Genomic DNA, 14,674 nt, shown 5'->3' on the forward strand with positions numbered 1-14,674 from the left:
TACAGATATTATTGTTAAAAATATTATTTAATTGCTAAAATGAACAAATTGAGCTAAATTTAAATTAAATCTTAAGTTGTGAAGCTTTTTAACGTTTAGTGAAATGCCGGTTTTTAACCGCGAGTGAATCGCAGCAGAAAAACTGTCAGCTGGAAAATGATGGAAGCTGCAAATGGGTCAAAGTCAAAACAAAACTGACCATTTTTCGTGAAATTTGCTAAAAATGGGCCGACGGGAGCGTCGAATTGCGTGCAGACGCCGAATCGGATCAACCAACCCTTGATGATTTGTTCGGCGCCCGACGGCCGGTGGTGAGCCGAGAACTCGGTGCGACTGCAGATTACATCACACCCTTGAATTGTCATTTGGCAGCGAGTCCGCGAAAAGATTGAACTGAATCGGGACGATATGTTTTCAGGCGAGATGAACAGCCTGGACCCGGCCAGTCCGGCCCTGGGCGTGCCCTTCCTGCGCACCATCGAGTGGGAGATGATGGACAAGAGCAAGTTCTTCCCCCTCAGCATGATGAGTTCGTTCAGTGTACGGTGCGCCCTATACCCATTGACGGTGGTCAAGACCAGACTGCAGATCCAGAGACACAACGAGGCCTACAAGGGCATGATGGACGCGTGCATCCAGATCAGGAAGAGCGAAGGAATGAGGGGACTCTACAAGGGCTTTTGGGTTAGCTTATATTTTTTTTATCTCCATTTTTTGTTTACGATAGATGGAATTTATTTTATTACTGCTGGGCATTTTCCATTAAGATAAAAATGAGATCAATAGGGTGGTTCAGAATAAAGTTTGAAGTTTCAAAAGTAATCATTCAACCAAATAAAATTTCTTTGTACATACAAATAATTTGGAACTTGAATTTTTTAATTAGAAGAACTTCATTAATAGTTTATTCTGGAATACTAAAAATATGGGGGGAAATGTGGTTAAACGCAGTTTTTATTTGATAATTTTGTTCACTTTTAATTTTCTATTTTGTTGAAATCCAGGTGAGTGCAGCGCAGCTCATTTCTGGTGTCTTCTACATCTCGACGTACGAAGGTGTTCGTCACATCCTGAAGGAGCGCGAGTTGGTCTCGGACTCGCGGATCCGAGGGATGGTCGGAGGCGCCGCTGCCTCTCTGGTGGGCCAGAGCATTGTGGTGCCCTTTGACGTCATTTCCCAGCACATCATGATCCTCGGACAAGCCAAAGGTATATTTGGTTTGGTCAAATATTTGTTTTTACATTTTAATAACATTCCAAATGTAGGTGCTAGTCATGCCACAAACCCGCTGGGTGTGGTTGTTGAAGGACGAACCAAATTCCAAATCGCCGCCTACGTCACTGCCGAAATTTACCGAAGGGATGGGTTGAAGGGTTACTACAGAGGATACACTGCTTCGTTGTGCACATACGTACCTAACTCAGCCATGTGGTGGCTACTTTACCATTTTTACCAAGGTGAGAAAATTTTCAATCACAAGTATTTTTTGAAAGTTCACAATCAAAATAATGATGATTCAATTTTGCCCCAAGCTCTATGATAACTAAATAATGAAACTTTTTTAGTATCTTTTTGATATGGTAAGATTCAAGATTCAAGATTTCTTTATTTTGTTAAGCATTATATACCACATAACATACATAGTAAATAACAGCTTTTTAAAATAAGTCAGTGTACATGGCATTATTTAAACGATAAAATTCGTTCAAGTCATAGAATTTGTGCTCTAACACAAAAGCTTTCACCATTTTTACAAGAACGTCGTCATTTTCGAGGACTTTTAAAGATATCGGTAATGCATTAAATATTCTGGGGATCATGATTTCTGGGTTTTCTACAGATTTCTTGAGCTTAACTTCTTTCACAACCAAATCATTACAGCAAAGATTAGTCTGATTATGTCTAGTCACTCTCCTCGTATCTACAGTATCACTATATTTCTGAAATAGGTTTCGGTTTTGCACTAAGAATTTTATACATTCGAGTATATACAACGATGGCACAGTCATTATATTATATTTGACAAATATTGGTTTACAAGTATCCAACGCTTCATTAGATCGCCAGTAGGGAATGCCCGCCATGGCTCTCAACGCTCTTTTCTGTGCTCTAAATACTTTGATTAAATGACTAGAACCCCCCCAAATTACAATCCCATACATTATATGACTCTGAACGTGTGAAAAATAGATCAATTTTAGAATGTTATCTGACACCTTGTATTTCAGTCTAGTGAACACATGAGAGACTCCTCTCATTTTATTGACAACCTTATCACAGTGATCATTCCAGTTAAGTGTATCATTAATTTGTACTCCCAAGAGTTTACCAGTTTTACAGATTTCTATACTCTTATCTTCAATTTTAACATCAGGTTGAACAAGATTTTTTGTTTGGCTGGTGTGTATTTGTAGTATTTTAGATTTTTCTGAATTTATCCTCAAAAAATTATCATTAGCAAAATCGACAAAACTTTCATTTACAGCCACCGTTTTAGTATTTACCTCAGGAAAAGACTCTCCCTTGACTATAGCCGTGGAGTCGTCGGCAAACAAAATCAGGAGGGCCAAGAACACAGCGAGAGGAATATCATTTAAATACATAGAAAACCCAATTGGGCCGAGAACTGTGCCTTGCGGCACACCCCTGTTACTCTCTAATATATCCGAGTTAATAAACTCCTCGTACCTATCACAACCAAGGTTCTTAAGCTGTACAAATTGTTTCCTATTTGATAAGAAGCAGGCCAACCACGAGAGCAAGTTCTCGTTTAGACCGTATTGTTTTAACTTATGTATAAGGAGAGGTGGATGAAGGGTGCCAAATGCGTTAGAGAAATCGTACAAGATAACATTCACTTTTTCTTTTGCTTCAACTGATTCGTACAGAGATGTTACATAACTATATAAGGCCGTTACAGTATTTTTTCCCTTTCTAAATCCATGTTGCTCAGGTATTTGGATATTATTAGTGTTCAAGTGTTTTTCCAATCTATGTAAAAAGGCTTTCTCATATACTTTTGATATTGATGATGTTATCGCAATTGGTCTATAATTTGAAGGGTTTTCTTTTTCGCCCTTTTTAAACAGTGGGATAATTTTAGCAAGTTTCATATTATCGGGGAAACTACCTTTTAGGAATGACTCGTTTATTAAATAAGTAAGAGGCGCAGTAATATACATTGAAATTTTTTTCAGTACAGTGGTTGAAATTCCATCCCACCCAGATGAATTTTTAGATGGGAGATGATTTATTATACTATATATTTCAAACTCCTCAAAAAGCTGTAATTCTTGTACCATATTACAAAGGTTATCAGTCACTTTGGAACAATCAGCTAAATTTATATTATTTAGGTCAGGCTCTGGTTCAACAAATGCATTGTTCAGGCAATTGGCGATATTAAGTTTAATTGATTCTTTAGCACCGTTTATATTTAATTCGTCAATATACTCTGAATTTTTACTTTTCCCTAATTTATTGTTTATAAGTTTCCACGCTGCACTGGATTTATTTTTAGATGTTGCAATTTTCCTATCATTTACTTGCTTCGTTTCTATTTGAATTTTATTAACAACTTCCTTCTTCATGTGTTTCAGTTTTAGCTTCAGTTCAGCCTTGACCATGTGATCTAAATTTGATTTTATTTCTTGACTTAAATTAATAATTTTATTTTGTAATTTCCGCGTATCATCTGTCAATTTAATTTTACCGATTTGATTTGCCCTGATAATAACTCGTTTTAAGGGGAAACAGTTTTCAAAATATTTTACGAGAATGCCCATAAAAATTTCACTTTTTTCATTTATTCATTCATTAAGTTTAAAAAAATTAAAGGAAGATAAATTAATTTCAACCCCTTAAAAGAAATTTATATTATATTGAAGAATGCTTAAATTTTTTACTTATTAAACGATTTATATTTTACCAACATTAAAAAAAAAACGTTGCAAAACTATAATTTTAATAAATATTAGACAAGTTTTCATGTTAAATATGTTATCAATTTTAAAATTATAAAGTTATTAATATTGAGAAAAGAAGCACCAAATTTGACAAAATTTGCAAACAGTTTGTGTTTTTCAATTAATTTCTTCCACACAAAAAGTTGTCTTTTTCTTTTTATAATTTTCTTCAATGAAGAATCATAAAGCGTTCATCAAGTTTATAGTATCAAATTTATTTCGTTAATAAATTTTCTATTTAGCTTTTTACCTGCAATTTTCAAATTAACTTTCTAGATGAATTGCACCGGTTGCTTCCGTCAGGGTGCTCCCACCTGATGATTCAGTGCATATCCGGCACAATGGGTGGCTTCACAACGACCTTGCTGACCAACCCGCTGGACATTGTGCGGGCGCGGCTGCAGGTGCAGCGGATCGGCTCGATGTCGCGCACCTTCCGCGAACTCTGGGCCGAGGAGGGGATGCGCATCTTCAGCAAGGGGCTGAGCGCCCGGCTGGTGCAGTCAGCCGTCTACTCGTTCGCCATCATCCTCAGTTACGAGAGCATCAAGAGACTCAGCATCAACGACGAGTACCGAGATCTCGTCCGCTGGTGAGATGCGCCTTTGTTTTCAAACTTTTGGTTCTACCTCCTCAGTTTTTATGTGACCCCACATAAGGATGACGTTTCGTGTTCGTAGATCAGTTGATTCAACGACTCCTTCGACGCTTGTCTTCATTTTGGATTGCTTCCAAGGTGTTGATAATTTTTTTTGTCTATTGAATTTATCACTTTTAATTTTTGTTCAATCTGACAATTTTGTTTGTCTGATAATTAAGTTTTAAATTTTGGCCCCTGTCAATTTTTGACACCTATCTAAATTTGCTCAGCATTGAGGAAAAGTAAATATACCGTTCATTGCCAGGTTTCTGTAATCTAGTTATACATTATATACTTGTAGTCTGCTGGTTCAGGCACAGAATAACACTTTTACCAAAATAATTTTATGGATTATTAGGAAGAAACATAGTTCTCTGACGACTTTTTACATTTTATTGGAGCCCGGTTGATTTCCTTCAATTGTGATACAGGGCTGAGAGACACAAACACCTGTAAATTTTGTTATGAAGCAGCTGGTTTCAAAAGTTGTTTGAAGTCGAGAAACTTTATAGTTGTGATAGAAGAAAAACTATTTTTATTTTTAACTTTTTTTGTCATTTTGCCACCATTGTGTTGAAAATTTACTTCTTGTTGGATTTTCTGCAATAAACTGTGACAGTTGAGTCAGCTTATTTATTGATAAACTCAATAACTTATTTCCATCCCATTCACTTGAGGAAAGCACTACTCCGCATAAAAATGTCCATTTTCTCCCACGTGTCGGATTTCTGAATCGCTTTCGGCTCGATGTCGCACAAGGCGTAGGCAAAACCTGGCGCCGTGGGATGATGTTTGTACCTCACCCTTCTGAGATAAACACCTCCGGGCGTTTGAAAAAGAATAGGGCAGGATGCAGGGACGCGGTCACCCTGATATTAAATAAAAAAAAATAAGAGTCAATACAGATAATTTAATTTTGTTATTATTGCAAATAAAAATGTCGCAGGCAAGTGCACCTTTTTTTGAATTCATGCTCCGAGATAAATTAATAAAACATGCAAACCGATTGACAAAGGTGCATTTGTCTCCGACTGACCTGCCGCTAAACTAGTAGGCTTGCTCTTGTTCCGTTTCGGAGAACTCCTCGAGCTCACCCCTTACCCCTTGGTCAGCCTCTGGTGGAGCGACGGCGCGCTTTCTCCGGTTGCAGCACATGAAGGCAGCGATCAGGGCCGCTTTGAACCTGCGAGCGCTGCCCAAGACAAGGATAGGCAACAAAACGGAGTAGGCGAAGCGCGCCCAGGCCAGTGCCGAGTGCAGGGTGGGCGGCCGTGGACCTTGCAGCATTGAACTCTGAAAATTAATTCATTAATTTAACTTCTAATTTAATCCTGAAAAAATCTCCATCAACATTCGGTGTTTAGGGATTAAAAAAAATTATTTTTAGAAATAATAAATGAAAGTAACTATTTAAATCTAAAATTCACATTTATCTCTCAAAAAAAAAAAATGTTCTACACAAAAAACTTACTATTTCATATGGCAGTTTGAGGCCCAGGTACAAAATAGTAACGGTCGAGACAATGGCCCCTGTCGACGGAGGCGCCTCTGAACCAAACTGGAAGACCTTTTCGCTTTTCCTGTTGGACGCTGACGCCACTATGGCCATTACAACGAAAACCACCCATAATGCCCAAGGAAGCGCCATCCCAAGGGCCACGATCGACCACCGCAGACCAGCCGGGATGGCCGCCAGTTTCAGCCGGGGCACCAAAACCGTCCTAAATAATTATTGTTTATTATTATTATTTTTTTAAATGAACCATTTTTTTATACGAGCTGACGTTGGCCTTGTCAGACCCAACGTAGTAGCCTGTGGTGGCTGCGATGGCTATGCTGACGCCAAAACTAACAAGGATGAGGAGCCGAACCAAACCTACGGACGCCCCAGGAGCGGAGGCTGCCATCATCGAGGCCTTTGACCATGCATGACAAGTGGACACAAAGAAGAGGGAGGCGATTAGAGTGGCTTTGCCAGGCAGGGAGAAGTCGTTTGGCGCCGTTGCGGTGCTCGTCAGGCCGCCTCCACTGTAGGCCGCGGCCAGGAACATGGTCAACGTGCTCTGAAATGGAATCAGATATTTTTTAATAAAATTTTTTTCAATAAACGAATCTAAAATTAAATCTACAATGACACATATTTGTCAATGTCAAAATGCAGGGCGTTACCGTGACACAAATTTGAAAATAAGAGACTACGCGGTGACTAAATTAGGGGTGAAAGGGTTCATTGGAAAAGTTTATTCATTATGAGCAGCAGAGACAACGGCGCAGCTGTGTCAAAATGAATATGTAATATCGATTCAACTACACACCACATTTAGCTCTGTGACAATCTCACGCAAGCTTTTTAATGTGGTCATTGAGACAACATTAAATTTTTTAAATAGAAATCTACCAACAGTTTTTCTAAGCATTTAGCATTTTTTTTTAATTCTTAAAATTTCCTAATCAATATAATACAATAATACCTCTACGAGTCCACCAAAGGCCTGTTGCGAGAGAGCCGCTGCTATCGGTGGAGTGCAACCGAGACTTCCAGGCACGCGGGGCCTGGTGAGCGCCCCTGCCAGAAGGGCTGCATTGAAGAGTGTACCTAGAACGCCCGAAACCACGAGCACTGCCACGTTCTGAACCTGCGGATCAACCACATATGATTTGGAAACGGCTACAGGGGCTAAGGTCCCTTCAGGGGCAGTTTCGCCGGGAGAACTCATCACCTGTTGATTGCACTGCTTTTATGCAAATTTAATAAGTTATTAATTGTTCACTTACCCAATAATGTCATTGTTTTATAAGCTCTACGTTATTTTTAAAAGGGAGAGTAAAAAGAATTAAATTCTTGTCCGAAATCAGACACCAGAGAAATTTGAATGAGTTTCCGTCACTTGTCACGCACACAAGACAACTGAACCATATTGTCCAAAAAGTGACACCAAATTAATGTGTTTGCTTAATTGTTGCTATGACTACTGCTGGTGGCTTAATTAGAGAGTCGCGTGCTGATTTTCAGTGGAAATTCATAACTACTGTCCTTGCGCTTCAAAATCTAATTTCTTCCAACAAACTGTGAAACTTCCAGACTAACAGGTTTGTTATTTGGGAAACAAAATTATTTATTGACATTAATTTTATTCCGAATGAGGATCCATACGTTTATCGATGAAATTTAAAATATAGATTAAATCGATGGACAATTACACAAGCTTGTTTCTTCCACTCAAAAGTTGTGCACAAACAGAGAGACAATCGTTCTACGCAAAATCAATAAAAACAATAGACACATAAATATAATTTAACAGATGTGATAGTACACGCATTTAATTCCTAAGATACATTTTTATCCTTTCCAAAAATAAAACTTGCTCAAGTCCCAACTGGTAACAAAAATAACTTGCTGCAATTTCACACTTCTTGCTTTCTCGATCAGCTGCCTTTTCCAGTGAAAGACCAAAATTAAAATGATGACTTCTTAAGAGACCAGCTCTTCCAGTCTTATCATTAATAAATTAGCTGATTACAAATTATTACTTTTTACAACCACCTCCACCATGAATATTTAATGGTAATGGAACCAATCCTATCCCATCATAGGACTAGACTCTCAAGGCATTTATAATGCACCTATCTTTCATACTGAAGGTTCGCTTGGAAATCCTGAGTGTGCATGCGCAGCCACTCCAAGTTTATTAATTAAAAAATTTAGGTTTCAGTTTTGCCAGTTGAAATTTGGCTGACAAGGAGATATGTTTTGTCAATTGGATACACGTTGATTTATAAGTAATGAAAATCTTCAAAATACAATCATAATTTCAGTTACATTGTCTAGGAGTGGCTTAGAGTGCGGCTGAAATATAATTGAAACCAGATGGCAAATTTCCTGCTTCGGGATTGAATCGGAATGAGACGCAGGCAGTGTTCAAACTTGCAGAGTAAATGCTGTCTGTCAGAGAGTCTTCAAGCAGTTGGCACAAGAGGATTCGAACACAGATGAAGACATTGGTTATAAGCATCTTTGGTCCTGTCATTGCAGCGGATGGTTGGGGGAAGTGGACATAGGTGGATTGTGGTGGGATTTCACAAGCTCTAAGATCACAGTCGCAGCTTCGTGTGGCCTTCTCATCACTAAAATTATTCCTCTTTCGGTCCTGAGGATTTATTCTACTTTCAGGCGTTTGCTGAACTCTTCCTGTTGCCTTTCCTTCCACTCCTTCTTTGCGCACATTCGTTTCAACTGACCGTCCCTGAAAAGGAATTTTAATCACATGAAATTATTTCCAATCATCAAATGTGATTTTTTGAAAGTATGTTTTTTTAGAAAACATACCACATTAAGTCTACCAGTCCTCCCTGTGTAGCAATCACACTCTTCACTCTATTGGCAAAATCTACGGCATTCTCGTCAGGGGCTTGGTGCATGGGCGGCAAGTACCACACATCACACACAATTGCCCAGGAAGTCATCATCATGTACAGATACTGCATCATTGAGTATTTGCTGCTGTTCCAAAAGGCGTCGCCAAACTTTGGGTCATACTGAAATAATTTTAATAAAGATTTTATCGCAAAAAATACGTCTGAATTTTTTTCTACCTTGATGGCGACGGGGTAAATAACTCCCCCTACTTCAAAGCTGCCTTTTTTGAACTGCATCACTGATGTGTTATTGATGCAAGTTCCTTCAGGGAAAATCAAAATTGGTGGATTATCAGGGTCGCTGACATGCTGACGAAGTCTGCGGAAATATTTTGGTCAAATAAAATCATTGATAAATTTTCCCAGGAAATTACCTCTTGGTAACAACTTCTCTGTCTTTGACCTCTGACCTCTCAAACCAAATGTGCGAAGAAGCTCTGGCCAGTGCCCTTTGGAGCAAGCCAAGGAATCCTCCATGGCGCTGCCCGATCTAGTGTGTAGGAAACATACATTTAGACGAAACTCTATTTTTTTTATTTAAAACAAATTTGTCTAAACCAAGCACAATTTTTAGAACGCACTGGACAACACAACATACCAAAGCGTAACAATTGTCACAAGCCAAGACGAGGACGTCAATTGGTGATGTGTGATTGGCCACACAAATGCCCTCTTTGGGCTTGTTTTCGGGGTTGTGGTATGTGATGACTGCAGAGAGCGCGGAGGACAAGAACGTAAAGCACATGATGGACACTTTGGAGTTCAGCCACCGCTTGAACTTTCCCGCGGGCACATATCCGACTACCGCTGTACAAAACGTCAGCCAGTAAACCTGCACAGCAGACAAATGTTAATTTAATAATCAATTAAATAGCAAGATAAAACCAATAATTGAAGAAAAATAACAGATAAAAAATTGTTTTTAGGAGCGTACAAATTAAAAAATTATAAAAAAAGGAGGAAACACAAATCCATTGGAAATTTATATCCAGCAGCACAGAAAGCGATTGATTTGAAATAAAATCTGCTGCTGATACCAAAGAGTAACAGGTGTTGGTGGCAAGAATGACAATGTCCACCGGCGTTGTGTGATTGGCCACGCATATGCCGTTGGACTTAGGCATGTACTCGGTGTTGTGCACGTTGATTACGGTTGAGAAGGAGCGTGCATAAAGTCGGAAAGTGATCAGCATGGCGTGCTTGTTCAGCCAACGCCTTAATTTCAGGCCTGGCACCAAACTGATCAGAGTGGTAGAAATTGCCATCCACCAGAACTGCGTTTAAATTTTTAAAATTTCCGCATGTTTACTATAAAACGTGTCTATTAATTTTTAACAAGAGCCGCAGACTCACCCCAACAAAACATATGGTGACTCTCAGTGGGAAGAGAAAGAGGTAGCGAACTACAAAACCTAACATCCAAATCACTGTAAGTCTCCAGCTGATGAACTCATAATGTCTATTTGTTCTTGTCAACAAATTCCAAGACTGGAAAATTTAAATTAGAAAAATGTTTCTAAAAATAGTAAGTATAAACTAACCCGTAATTCTTCAGCTTCGAAACATTGGGTGACTTCGTCTTCAATGATGGACTCGACTCCAGCCTTTATAAACGTCAAAGAGTCTGACAGGTCAAACTCCCTTTTCAAAGTCTCAAAAGACAATTTTCTGTGATCTTTGTCCTAAAAATTGTGAGTTCATTATAAATCTCAGGACAAATTATAAGATTTAATACCAGTCCCGGGTTATCAATTTCATCTTCTTGTTCGCTGTTTTCGCCCTTTTCCGACGTACCATTTGAGGTACCAGTTCTGGGCGCTCCAGCCGAGTGACTCCTGGACTTCGGATGTCTAGGATTGCTCGAGTCTCGGTGATTGTGGTCGCTTTTGTTGTGACAAGGGTCAGGTGCGAGGATGAGGTCTTCTCGTTGAATCAGACTTATTCCATTCTGGACATAAAATTTTTACTTTCAATCAACATCAGACTTTCAATTGCTACCTTAAGAGATCCATTTCGTTGGTGACCTTTGGTCCTTCCCCTCTGCAGACCGTCGTCGGATGCTTCCGACGTGGTCCTTGTTCTCTTCGAATCGCCCTCGTCCTCAGAGTTGAACCCTGAGTCATCGGACCGCCGCTTTTGCTTGTTGGCAATTTCAATGTGCTGCCTGCCATACTGAAATCACACAAAAAAGCAAGCTTTTTAATAATGTTGCAATTCAAAATAATGGAATATAATTTTTTTTTTTTAAATATTTGCATACAATTATTTTTCTGGTTGTGTGGGGAGTTTTCATTGTTTGTATCATCATCTTGCATTGAGAAGCTCTGCATTTTCATTTTTTTTTTATGATATTTGATGACTAATCGAAAGTGAGACACATGAGTTGTGTTTCATCAGTTGCATCGAATGCAAGTTTGTTGCACAACAAGTGTGCTCTTCTTTTTCATCTAATTAGTTTCCCAAGAGCATGAATGGAGCGGCTTGATTGCAAGTTTCAAAGTCTGAGGTTCATCATTAGAATGATATCAGATGACAAACAGGGGACACACATATAATATAGTTGGTTTCTAGATTAGCATTCCTCGAGATAAAAATAATTTTTCTAGTCGCCTTGTGACATTTTTGGTTAATCTCCTAATGGCTACTTAATTAAATTGGCAGCCAGAAGGGTTTCCAAATGCGACGCCTTTTGACATTTCAAATTAGGAACAGTGCAGAGGGGCTTGTGAATGAATCAACTTATGAATGAAGGTTCAATATTAAATCAAAAGTAAGATTTATATAGAAATTACTACAATATTTTGATATATTTCTTCAAAAAATTGCAATTCTTAAATATTTAAAAAAGAATTTTATTAATTTTAAATATTTGAGAGTCACGATTGAAAAGAAAAGCAAAACAAGTCGAGCAAGAATTATTCTGCGGCACGCATGGCTGCGATTTCCATTTATTCCACTTCCCTATTGCGAATTGTGCAGCAGACCAGGTTTGCATTGAAGCGTGCTGGGCAGTCAAGCGCCGCATACGAGATTTTTTATTTTACCGCCGTGGGGGAGGTTCAGAATCAAAGAATTCGCAGCTGCACCTTTTTTTGTCCGTTACGAACGCCTGATTAAAATGCAAACCATCGACAATAATTTACACCCCCATTTGTTTGGAGCAGAGGGCGCGAACCAAAATTTATGCGGGCGGGAAAGTGAGCAAAACCGGAAAGGGTTTTGCCGCCTCTGCAAAACTGGTTTGCTCTGCTTTTAATGTCAGCGGTTGACTATAATGTAGTCATCAGAAGACCGAAAGGACTGTCACTTTATCAAGATGATTTTGGTTAGAAATATCATCAAATATTATTGCTTGAAAAGAAAAAAAATGTGTATTTGGCTCTGGGTTAATAATACAATTTCCATTGCAGTTATAGATTAAAAGTGAAAATATTATACAAAAAAATTAACGCAATTCATTTGATGTTTCACCAAACTGTTTAAATATTTAAATTAATAATTTTCTTCTTTGGTTTAAATTAAAATTGATAAAATAATTAGATAAAGTAATACAAATATTTATATTTTTGTAATATTTTTATTTTTTATTTTTTGCCTTTGATCGCATTAAAACTTCAAAATCGACTGATTTTTCTTCATAAAAATATACTTTTAAAATGAATTAATTAAATTTTTTTCTTTAAGAGCAATTTATCCAGAAAAATTCAGATTCCAATGCATTAATCCCTCTGCTCCAAATGAGTGATGGCCTGATCTGACGCTTATCACCACTTAAGGCATGTCTTCCATAATCAAATCTTACATAAGCCCGTGCGTGTCACGTGAGCCGCGCCCGTCGGTCAGAGTTCCCGAGTGCATGGGCCGCGTCTGCACATTTTGATTCCAAGAGCTGATCCCAGAGAGGTTAAGGATTTTATTAATTTCAATTATCGAAAGTGCAGAATTTTCTGGAATGTACAGTTGCGCACGAGTTCATGAATTATTCACCAAGTATTGACGCGACCCATGCAAATTACACATTCAACCGTGTTGGCGAGTGGGAAAGTAACTTAGGCGAAATCGATTCCGGCAATTTTGCAGGTTCGAGAACACAACTGATCCAGTTATAAATTAACAACATGATAAGCCTTAAGGGGCACAAAAAGGATAATAAATTGTACATAAGAGAGATTAACTCATTTTTTTGAGATTGTACACTTTAAACTCCTTTCATCTTCTCTGGCAAACGTGAACGGAGGTAAACAAACTTCTAGATTAAATTATATTACATAAGGAATTAAGTTAAAATACATCAAAATATAAAGTTTCAAGATTGTGTAGCTTTCTAACTCATAGTGTTAAAATTTTTATAGTGAACTCCTGGATTTTTATTATAAAAATTGTTTTTAGGTTTTTTTTTTACTTTTTATGTTTTTCATATTTTCTTTAAAGGCTTTTGAATGAACACTTGATAAAGCCGATTAAAGTCCTGAAATGGCTCTCAAAAATTGAGACTTCAAATCAACAGGAATTTTGATAACATTTTAAATAATACAAAATTCTATTTTCAAATTTAATTAAATTGGAATGAAAACTTTGATATTTCACTTGAGAGTTTTGTGTAAAAATCAGTAGCAATTTCATAAACGACGACCTGCAATCAAAATAAATAAGTTGTATTGTTTATCTAAAAGTCATATTGCTGACGCAGCCGAGCAAGCTCGTCTTCCTGGACAAAAGTGAAAATGCCACCACACTCTCTCGGGCAGGATAAGTAATTTCTCCTTAGGCACGCGTATCGAAAAACGCAGCCAACACACAAACAAAAGGCACCGAGGTTTCGACTTTGAAATCTTTGAATTCAATTTCGGAAATTATGTACATCGGACGCGCACTTCCGCCCGCGGAAATCCTCTCGCTCACCCCTAAAACTGCCCACGTATGTGGAACAAATCCGGGAATTGCGAGAAAAACAAACTCAAATTGAGCAAAACATTCGGGAAAAATTGGCAAATCTTTCTCGAAGTAAATTCGTGTGAGTCATGCAAAAGTTCGCGAGTCTTTTAATTTGCACATCTGCGAACGACCAAAGGGGATCGTCGTGCATTCCTCTGGCTGTGGGGCAGGTCCATGACGAGCCCACTTTTGGCACTCGCAAACTCGCTTGCTCACCTCGAACAGGGTCAGCAGGGTCTTCACGTACAGTCTTCGGACGCCGATCGACTTGCCGATCGAGGCCAGGAACAGAATCACCAGCAGGAAAAGGATCAACGGCGTCAAGAGGAGCGAGCCCGAGATCGAGACGAGCGTCCCGACTACCGCCATGTTGCACTTACTGAATAAAATAATAAAAGCAGTTGTTGGAACAAAAAAGAAGCGTTGCCCTTGAAATCGCACGGAGGGGAGGGGGGAGGCGCGAGTGGCGCCAAACCCGGCTGCGACAGAGGGCTCGGCTCGCTGCAGATGTCAATTGTCAGCCTCCTTTTTTTTGCACACTGGCACTCGATGGTTTTTGCGAATTGCAATAAGAAGAGGATGGCAGACGCAATCTTCTTCTCGTCAAGGTTAATGTAAGATGACAAGAATCATCACATTTTCGCTCCGACTTACAAACTAAGAATTATTGGAATTTGGAGGTTGCTAATTATTTAATGGAAAATTGAGTAAAAAATA

The 14,674-nt window shown here is 38.6% G+C and overlaps 3 protein-coding genes across 10 annotated transcripts; 1 reads left to right on the plus strand and 2 right to left on the minus strand.

Moving 5' to 3' along the window:
- The first annotated feature begins 130 nt into the window (after positions 1-130).
- LOC132198018 (solute carrier family 25 member 44) lies at positions 131-5,250 on the plus strand. Of its 3 annotated transcripts, XM_059621690.1 has the most exons (5): positions 131-360; positions 419-684; positions 1,005-1,209; positions 1,267-1,458; positions 4,243-5,250. In XM_059621690.1, the coding sequence occupies exons 2-5, from the start codon at positions 424-426 to the stop codon at positions 4,560-4,562; spliced, it is 978 nt and encodes a 325-aa protein (XP_059477673.1). In that variant the 5' UTR covers positions 131-360; positions 419-423; the 3' UTR covers positions 4,563-5,250. The 3 variants fall into 3 exon arrangements, with proteins under 3 accessions (XP_059477673.1, XP_059477671.1, XP_059477672.1); XM_059621688.1 differs by having other exon boundaries at positions 1,005-1,458; XM_059621689.1 differs by having other exon boundaries at positions 131-327; positions 1,005-1,458.
- Positions 4,055-7,925, minus strand: LOC132198017 (uncharacterized). Of its 4 annotated transcripts, none has more exons than XM_059621685.1 (6): positions 7,382-7,925; positions 7,078-7,338; positions 6,383-6,669; positions 6,078-6,327; positions 5,708-5,899; positions 4,055-5,475 (listed from the first exon to the last, which is right to left on the minus strand). In XM_059621685.1, exons 2-6 carry the CDS (start codon positions 7,321-7,323, stop codon positions 5,275-5,277), a joined length of 1,176 nt encoding a protein of 391 aa, XP_059477668.1. In that variant the 5' UTR covers positions 7,324-7,338; positions 7,382-7,925; the 3' UTR covers positions 4,055-5,274. The 4 variants fall into 4 exon arrangements, with proteins under 4 accessions (XP_059477668.1, XP_059477666.1, XP_059477670.1 ...); XM_059621683.1 differs by having other exon boundaries at positions 4,056-5,475; positions 7,078-7,326; XM_059621687.1 differs by lacking the exons at positions 7,078-7,338; positions 7,382-7,925 and adding an exon at positions 6,776-6,845 and having other exon boundaries at positions 4,056-5,475.
- A 145-nt stretch (positions 7,926-8,070) lies between these two features.
- Positions 8,071-14,350, minus strand: LOC132198016 (glycerol-3-phosphate acyltransferase 3-like). 3 transcript variants are annotated; one of them, XM_059621682.1, is made up of 11 exons: positions 14,174-14,350; positions 11,021-11,194; positions 10,758-10,970; positions 10,564-10,704; positions 10,376-10,510; positions 10,060-10,296; positions 9,621-9,854; positions 9,397-9,512; positions 9,200-9,341; positions 8,934-9,142; positions 8,071-8,850 (listed from the first exon to the last, which is right to left on the minus strand). In XM_059621682.1, the coding sequence occupies exons 1-11, from the start codon at positions 14,324-14,326 to the stop codon at positions 8,763-8,765; spliced, it is 1,842 nt and encodes a 613-aa protein (XP_059477665.1). In that variant the 5' UTR covers positions 14,327-14,350; the 3' UTR covers positions 8,071-8,762. The 3 variants fall into 3 exon arrangements, with proteins under 3 accessions (XP_059477665.1, XP_059477664.1, XP_059477663.1); XM_059621681.1 differs by lacking the exon at positions 10,060-10,296 and having other exon boundaries at positions 14,174-14,349; XM_059621680.1 differs by lacking the exon at positions 9,621-9,854 and having other exon boundaries at positions 14,174-14,349.
- Between the last annotated feature and the right edge of the window lie 324 nt (positions 14,351-14,674).

The sequence above is a fragment of the Neocloeon triangulifer genome, unplaced genomic scaffold (genome assembly GCF_031216515.1).
Source record: "Neocloeon triangulifer isolate White Clay Creek 2 clone unplaced genomic scaffold, ASM3121651v1 ptg000012l, whole genome shotgun sequence".
Classification (NCBI taxonomy): Eukaryota; Metazoa; Arthropoda; class Insecta; order Ephemeroptera; family Baetidae; genus Neocloeon; species Neocloeon triangulifer.

Coding starts and splice junctions, on each gene's coding strand:
- LOC132198017 (XM_059621685.1), bottom strand. CDS start 7,323: ATGAGTTCTCCCGGCGAAACTGCCCCTGAAGGGACCTTAGCCCCTGTA. Junction 6,670..7,077: donor CCTTTGGTGGACTCGTAGAG/GTATTATTGTAT, acceptor ATTCCATTTCAG/AGCACGTTGACCATGTTCCT. Junction 6,328..6,382: donor GACAAGGCCAACGTCAGCTC/GTATAAAAAAAT, acceptor ATAATTATTTAG/GACGGTTTTGGTGCCCCGGC.
- LOC132198016 (XM_059621682.1), bottom strand. CDS start 14,326: ATGGCGGTAGTCGGGACGCTCGTCTCGATCTCGGGCTCGCTCCTCTTG. Junction 11,195..14,173: donor CCCTGCTGACCCTGTTCGAG/GTGAGCAAGCGA, acceptor GTGTGATTTCAG/TATGGCAGGCAGCACATTGA. Junction 10,971..11,020: donor AACGAAATGGATCTCTTAAG/GTAGCAATTGAA, acceptor TTTTATGTCCAG/AATGGAATAAGTCTGATTCA.
- LOC132198018 (XM_059621688.1), top strand. CDS start 424: ATGAACAGCCTGGACCCGGCCAGTCCGGCCCTGGGCGTGCCCTTCCTG. Junction 685..1,004: donor GACTCTACAAGGGCTTTTGG/GTTAGCTTATAT, acceptor GTTGAAATCCAG/GTGAGTGCAGCGCAGCTCAT. Junction 1,459..4,242: donor ACTTTACCATTTTTACCAAG/GTGAGAAAATTT, acceptor TTAACTTTCTAG/ATGAATTGCACCGGTTGCTT.